Source organism: Triticum urartu, chromosome 2A (genome assembly GCF_056163025.1).
Source record: "Triticum urartu cultivar PI428250 chromosome 2A, HENAU_Tu73, whole genome shotgun sequence".
Lineage (NCBI taxonomy): Eukaryota > Viridiplantae > Streptophyta > Magnoliopsida > Poales > Poaceae > Triticum > Triticum urartu.
Window position 1 is genome coordinate 407,839,703 of NC_141874.1, and position 7,997 is coordinate 407,847,699.

The 7,997-nt window shown below is 41.0% G+C and overlaps 1 protein-coding gene across 2 annotated transcripts; it reads left to right on the forward strand.

Annotated features, from left to right (window-relative positions):
• Positions 1-292: 292 nt before the first annotated feature.
• Positions 293-7,265, forward strand: LOC125537527 (MADS-box transcription factor 15-like). 2 transcript variants are annotated; one of them, XM_048700845.2, is made up of 8 exons: positions 293-837; positions 3,376-3,454; positions 5,758-5,822; positions 5,944-6,043; positions 6,257-6,298; positions 6,382-6,423; positions 6,503-6,693; positions 6,783-7,265. In XM_048700845.2, exons 1-8 carry the CDS (start codon positions 653-655, stop codon positions 6,898-6,900), a joined length of 822 nt encoding a protein of 273 aa, XP_048556802.2. In that variant the 5' UTR covers positions 293-652; the 3' UTR covers positions 6,901-7,265. The 2 variants fall into 2 exon arrangements, with proteins under 2 accessions (XP_048556802.2, XP_048556801.2); XM_048700844.2 differs by having other exon boundaries at positions 295-837; positions 6,780-7,265.
• The last annotated feature ends 732 nt before the right edge of the window (positions 7,266-7,997 follow it).

Consider the following 7,997-nt stretch of genomic DNA (forward strand, 5'->3'; position numbering starts at 1 on the left):
CTACGTTAATTAGTACTTTGTTGAAGTTAAATGTTGTCATTTAGCTCTATTTAGTGATGTCAAACTTAAAAGGGTCATATTTTGAATAGAGCAAAGTAATAATGAGGGGAAAAAACTTTATGTGATTTCCCCACCAGTCAAATAGGTTCCAGTCAAGAGAGAGAAAGAGGGACCAACCTAAGAGACAAGAAAGCGGAGATACCCAAAGGCAGATTTAGAAAGGAAAGGAAGTGAAGAGGGGCTGGCCTGCGTTTGGGTTCGACCGTACGAGGTGCAGACTCATCACACATGGGAAGCGGGCGATGGATGGAGGAGTTCAACCTGCGCTGCCATTTTTTTATGTGCTTGCCGCCGCTGCTGCTACCACTATAAACACAATAGAGAGAGAGAGACTGAGACTGAGCGTGTGGGGCCATTTTAGGCGTCTCAGCCAATAGACGCTCGACAGCATACCGCGGCCGGAACCACACTCGATCGCACCCTCCCCCAATTACACCACAAATCCATCCATCCTCTTCCTCTCCCATCTTTAAAGCTGCATCCCATCTCCCCTCACCGCCGCGGCGAGCCAGCGACGTCTCGCCTCCTCCCACCCCGGCCGCCGTGCGCGCCATAGACACAAGAGCCGACAGCTAGATCGCGAAATCAGGATATGGGTCGCGGCAAGGTGCAGCTGAAGCGGATAGAGAACAAGATAAATCGGCAGGTGACCTTCTCCAAGCGCCGCAACGGGCTCCTGAAGAAGGCGCACGAGATCTCCGTCCTCTGTGACGCGGAGGTCGCCGTCATCGTCTTCTCCCCCAAAGGCAAGCTCTATGAGTACGCCACCGACTCCAGGTAGCTCCCCACCCACGCCTATATTAGCTTCCATCTCGATCCATTTCCATTTCTGCCTCTGCTTGCTATATGCCCATGCCGCTGCTGCATCGCACATACATATAGGGAGGGAGGTAATACCGTACCGCCGTACGCTCCGCTCTTCCTCCGCCAGCTGCATCGTAGCTCTTGCCGTTTCTGGCCTTTGATGCCATGGCGCCGGAAAAGCTCCCTGTCGGTTTTGCCATTTCTGGCATCGATCCATCTCCATGTGCTCATCGGTTTGGTGTCCGTACCGCATGTGCTTCCTCACTTGTTTCTACTGCTAGCCCCAGCCCTGCCTATTCTGAGTTTGTGTGCTACAGGCGATGATTTTATGCTGCTGCTGCAGTTGCTTGCTTATTTTGGGTAACGATTTGATTTTCTCCTCAGTCCTCACTCACTAGCTGGCTCGTCTTCTCGGATTTCCTTTCTCGTGCTCCCCACTTTTGCCTTTTCCTCTTGCCTCCGACTGATCCTTTCCTTTTTTGGGATCCACGGCCGCCTTTCTTTCTTTAATTCACATTCACCTATACCCCGCCTAGGACAATATGTATGTGACACGAGAAGGCAGATTATATTATACTGAGCCCCAGCCCCCGCGCGTAATTAGATGATTTTTGTCCCTTTCTTCATCCACATCGTTCTAGACTCGATTGTACTACAAGGAGTATTTTATTCGCTTTCTAGTTCCCGTCCAGTGATTTGGCTTTTTCTTGTGACCAGAAATCACATGCGTTTTTTTGGTGTTTTTTAAGCTATCAAATAATAATCACAGCTTCCAAGAAGTGAGCTGGACAGTGAGCCAGTGACAGACATGCATGTAATGCACGGAGCTCGGTGAATTAATCGCCTCGCATCTTCTTCTGCCTCTCTAGACATGCAGTGAACCCGACTTATGCATGGTACATCGCTACGTACGTCTTTGTTAAACTATACCAAAAAAAAAATCCCTCTTCTTACTCTTCTTCAGTTCTTGCCAAGCAGTGAGATGGATCTGGCTCTTCTTTGATCTTCTTCTTCTTCTCTTTCCTCTTACTCCTATTTATTTCTCTCCCTCTTTGCCTCTTTGATGCTACCCTCTAGGTCAATCTTTGCTAGCTCGGTTTTATTTGGTAGAAATAAGATAGACCAGCTTCACAGCTAGATACAGTATAGTAGTACTGGATCTTTGCTTTGTTCATTGATAGGGAGCAATTCGCAATCTTCTATTGAAGAGAGAAATAAAGGTGTACGATGTAAATCGCTAATGATGAAACTATTTGCTGTAACACAACATATACTTTAGCCCCTCTCAATTCCGTGTACAACAGTTTTGTGTTGTACAACGACTCGTACGTACGGTAACAGTATGCATGTATGTATGTCGGCACTTTTATGCCTGTTTTCAAGTGCTTTATTTCCAATATACATATATGTCCGTTGCGTCTCATCTCTTTCTTCCCTCTTTGAGATATATGGTCTATATAAGGCATGGGTACCTACGTGCCACATATACAAGACGACCTGGCCTCTCTCTGGGAAAATTAAAGGAATTAATGCTTCAGGCTTCTGGAACCCCTTCACTAATTCTCTCTCTATATAATCCAGATAAATAGGCTGCACATCTCTATAGTCTATATTTTCGTGTGCCAAAACCAGTGAGGTTCAAGATGGTGGGATATTGTGTTGACCGTACGTACAAACATACGGATTAAGAGCTTCTTCTTTTGTTGCATATAGTACAGTACGTAATATTCTCTATGTATGAAACTACGAAGGGGGCTGGTGCAAACTATCACCTTGGCTGTTTTACAAGAACAGAAGTAGCTAGCTCTATAAGGTTCCTCTACAATTGTTCAGTTTAGGATCGCAATCCAGTTCCCGCGGTACTGCTGCTACAGCCATCCATTCAACTCATTGTTGATAAATTTTTCTTGCCACAGCATCATGCATGCATGTCCTGTAATGCTTCAATCATTATCAACAAACCTTGATATCACATGTGTGCTATATGCATTCCTTTTATCAAGGATTCATGGTTCTTCTATACAGCGTCACTGCTTTCTTAAAGATGGGTGAGATATATGTTTTATGTGTGCACTCTTTGAAGCTGGCATCCTGTTTCCAAGGCAATCAAGACTGATATTACAACACTTTGAACAGTAAAGGAGCACTGTCAGTCCAAACAGTAACTTCAGATCTGGAGTTTGTTGGGAATTTCTTATTTTTCATTGCTCGGGCCATGGCATAGTGGCTCTTTTTTTTGGGGTTTGTGATAAGCTATTGCATTTATTATATTTTCTTGCAAAAATAACTTGGGTATGCTTCTTAGTGCTGGTTTCCGAAGTAGAAGGATGCCAAGCATTGTACTCCAATACAATGCTAAGCCTTGTACTGATTTTCGAAGGCATAATTAGTACTCAAATAATTGTTCTTAAGCATTGTACTAATTAGTACTACTAATTATGGGTTGCAAATGACCGGGATTTGATTGTCCTCAAAAGGCATGGACTGACATGGTGTGAGTTTTCCTTGCAGCATGGACAAAATTCTTGAACGTTATGAGCGCTACTCTTATGCTGAAAAGGCTCTTATTTCAGCTGAATCTGAAAGTGAGGTATAAGCAATTTGCTGCTTTCGCTATTATGATGATTACTCTTGCTGCTTTCATATATTTTGAATCGGGGAGGTTGCCCATGTTACATTGCACAAGCATTTCAGCACATCTCCTTCACATAAACATCATATCTGAATTAACCTTGTTGTTGGATTGTCCAAACAGAGAAAGTTAGTTATGAATAATTATACTTTTTGAGAAATTCAGAATCACCTTACATTTTTTGTTAATGACTTTAAATTACATTTCTTTAGGATACTCTACTATATAGCTTAACATTCCTCAAGTGAAAAGGGGTTTTGTCGACCCACAGATGAGCTTTCGAAATGTGTAGCATTCACATGTCCTTAAACTGATTAATCCCCTTCATCTCGGATTTTGTCTCACCAAGAAAACTTGTAATGTGTGGATGCTCTAGTTCGGCAACCTATGTTAAATACAAGTGGGAATGAATTTCTAGTTGCAAACTTACCGGCAGATAAGATCGTTTAGTAAGGATGAAAAGAACCTAGTAAACACTAGAAGAGTTTGCTAAACTGGTATTGGATATCATCCTCCTTCACATTTTTATTAAATTCGGCCACCTAGGTAAATGAACGAAGAGATCATTGATGGGCATGTGTATTCATCATCTTTGAATGATGTCCACTATACATAGAAATAGTCATAGCATGCAGTATATAATACACAATATATGGGATGCATGAAATTATATGAAATTAGCATCTCCTCTAGATCAATCATAAATACATCACAGACAATATTTTTAACTATAAATTCTGTAAAATAAATATTGTATGTATACATTATAGGATACTAACAAATCAATCAAAATTATATGTTTTTGCCACAAACTTAACCTACCTAAGCTTCACAAAATAGCCTTTGTATTCACATTTCTTGTATTTGGCCCTTTCATAACCATTGTAAACCAACCACGGGTGACACAGTTGCATATGTTTTTGTACACATATGGAATTTACATGAACTTGGCTTGTAAGAGAAGGTTATTGAAGTAGAAGATGGCTGAGAAAGCTACGGACGGAAGCTAATTTATGCTTTTAAGCAGCAAGATACCCCTCCGTGTATTATTATTTCATTAAGCTTTTTTATCTTCACAAAAATTAAGTAATTTATAAAATGAAAATATCGACCATCGTTCTTACCATATTTTTGTCTGCTATCAACTATATGATTAAGAAAGGGCAGGATTATTTTGCTTATAAATACCTAAAATAAAACAACTACATTTGGTTATAGGTTTTTCATTTTAATTTTGTATGGTGTGTGAACTTTTGACGCTATATGTTCTGAAGGGTCCATTTTTTGTGTGTGGTTATTTTCTGATTGGGATATGGGGGGAGGGGGATTATTAAATCCGGTTTACACCCAATATATTTTACGGTAAACAAGTAGACATGGCTTGATGACTATGAATTTGGCTGAGCCTAAAATTCTCAGATAAACTTTGTTATGACCATGATATAAAAAGTTCAAAGTCGATGTCGTAATATATTTATTTTTCCACATTTTCTATTTTTTTATTATTTTCCTCACTTGCAACGTCCATCTCTTCGCTCCATCCAAATAAATCAAATCCGTCAAGTATTTGCTGTTAGTACCTCAGATCCACATGCGAGTACTGATTTTCTTTTCTTTACTTAATTTTTTCTACACATTGAACCTAAACATAGTTTTAGGCAATGATTTAATGATTACTTTACAGAAAAAGCCTAGGACTAGTTTGGTAGATGCTGCTGCTTCATAATACTGAATATCAGAAACATTATTAAGGTGTTCCTGCACTTCAATGGCTGAAACCTGTTATAATAGTTAAGAGCATCTTATGGTAAATTTCTGCTATTCCTACATGTCTGCTGTTCTAGTATCATTGTTAGCGACAAAATGCAAGAAGTGACGTGAAAAAAATGCAAGTGTGAGTGCCCGAAGGTAAATGTGAACTTCTCCTAAAATGGAAGCCTTATTTATCCCTCCTTCCAGGTCTATAAGGAGCGCATGGATTTTGGGATTCCCATTGACCATCAACTAGATCAATCATATGAGTTATGCGGCCTAGAAATTAGACCACTGTAAAATCAGACTCAAAATGCATTTACACCTTATAAACAAAGGAGGGAGTAGTTTGTCAACAGTTTCCTGTTCGTTTTCACATTACCTTACCATCTACTCACATTAAATAAGCATATTGATAGTGGTAGTTCCCTATAGCGGTAAAAGATGTTCTTAGTTACGTCCATTCTTGTACTTGCCTACCTCTGACAGAAAATAATTTTCCTGTACAGGGAAATTGGTGCCACGAATACAGGAAACTTAAGGCGAAGATTGAGACCATACAAAAATGTCACAAGTAATAATGAGTATTGAATTGAGATTTGAATTCTGAGTAATTGTGGAACTAGCATATAATTTTGCAGTATGAGCTGCTGAATTAAGATGATTTAAAGTAACTGGATTATATTATCCTGCAGGCACCTCATGGGAGAGGATCTGGATTCTCTGAATCTCAAAGAACTCCAACAACTGGAGCAGCAGCTGGAGAGTTCATTGAAGCACATCCGATCGAGAAAGGTTGTTATTTTCTAAGATTCAGTAGCCCACCTGAATTGTCTTAACTGGACTGAGGTGGACGTCAGATGCCAGCATTACATATGTGAATGTGGTCCTTGCATTCTGTTGCAAACCCTTTCCTTTTGGACTTTTGAGAATGTTATTATCTGGCATATAATTTCCAATGATAAAGTTTCTGATCATTTGTAACTGCAAACTTGCCTCTATTTGCAGAGCCATATTATGATGGAGTCCATTTCTGAGCTACAGAAGAAGGTAACAACCAAACTTATTATCATCGATCCGCCTTCCATTATGATATAGCTAGTTTCATCTCATACTGTTGTTGCATGCTGCAGGAGAGGTCACTGCAGGAGGAGAACAAGGCCCTACAGAAGGAAGTAATTAAGCTGCCAAACAAAGCACCTATAATTACTTAACCACTGCCCGTTGCTGATCTAATCCTTCAATTTTCTCTAGCTGGTGGAGAGGCAGAAGGCGGCGGCCAGCAGGCAGCAGCAGCAGCAACAACAACAAATGCAGTGGGAGCACCAAGCCCAGACCCAAACCCATGCCCATACCCAAAACCAACCTCAAGCCCAGACCAGCTCATCATCTTCCAGTTTCATGATGAGGGATCAGCAGGCCCATGCCCCTCAACAGAACATTTGGTATGTACATGCATACATTGACAATTCACTTAAGATACTATGCGTACATGTAATAACATGTACAGTTCATCTTCTTGTGTATGCAGCAGCTACCCGCCGGTGACGATGGGTGGGGAGGCAGCAGCGGCGGCAGCAGCGCCGGGGCAGCAGGCTCAGCTTCGTATTGGAGGGCTGCCTCCATGGATGCTGAGCCACCTCAACGCTTGAGGAAGAGGTTTAATTGCCATAGCAGCTGAAACAGCATTAATCGGCACACTAGCAATTAAGCTGCTATGGTTATGTTTGCTTGCCCCTACCCTTATATATATGATTTGCAAGGAAAAAAATGAGCAGAGAGATCAGGAATGCTGGTTCGCTGTATAATTTTGTTGCATGTTCAGCAACACGTACCAATTGATGCAAACATGCATGCTTAGCAACCAACCAATTACCTTAGCATGGATGACTTGCTTGGCTTAATTATGGAAAGCTAGGTTGCATGATGACGTGTGTATATATATGATATATTTTTATATTTTATCTGAAATCTAAATGGGTGAATGAATAAGGCCAGGTTCAAGGCTGTGAGATCAGCCATCCCTTGGCCCCGCTGCATGTAATTTCTGCCAACATGGAGGCCCTAGAGGTAAAGCCATCTCTTCGTGAAGATGTATATACATATGGTTCTAGAATCTACGTAGATAGAAAGGAATGTCACGTCTAGAGGTAAAATAGGCAATAATACTGCAGAGACGTCAACACTATCTCTACCATCGTGTATAGCTATGCTTTTGTTTTGTCCCTATAAGTGATACCAGAATGTACAAACGATAACATGCATTCCCTGCCTTTCTTGTGTTTTAATCCTTCCAATGAACAGTAGGTTGTTTTTCTTCATATGCATACCCTACATATATATGCACAATCGTACTTATAAGATTTCTCTAACTAGTTTTTTGCCACCACTTTATAGATAAAGCACCAACCAAGTCCATACAATACATTTTTTTTTTTGAAAAGGGGGGCTCCCCGGTTTTTGCATCGGAACGATGCATACGGTCAAGTTTATAAATAAGCAGATAGGTTCAACAAGGTCTTAAAGTCTCAAACGAGAGTAAAGGAAAGCTCACAAAGAGCCAAAGAGCCAATAACAAACTAGCCAAAAAGCCACAACCGGCTGGCATAAGAAAGATAGGAGAACTAATTGCCTATCCTATTACATGACCGCCATCCAAATCGGTTGAAAATATCCCGTGCTACCATCTCTCATCGGATAGATCCAGTAACCAAACGCTCCCTGGCCTCCGTCGGAGTGAGTAGTGACC

Coding starts and splice junctions, on each gene's coding strand:
- LOC125537527 (XM_048700844.2), top strand. CDS start 653: ATGGGTCGCGGCAAGGTGCAGCTGAAGCGGATAGAGAACAAGATAAAT. Junction 5,823..5,943: donor ACCATACAAAAATGTCACAA/GTAATAATGAGT, acceptor ATTATCCTGCAG/GCACCTCATGGGAGAGGATC. Junction 6,694..6,779: donor GCCCCTCAACAGAACATTTG/GTATGTACATGC, acceptor TTGTGTATGCAG/CAGCTACCCGCCGGTGACGA.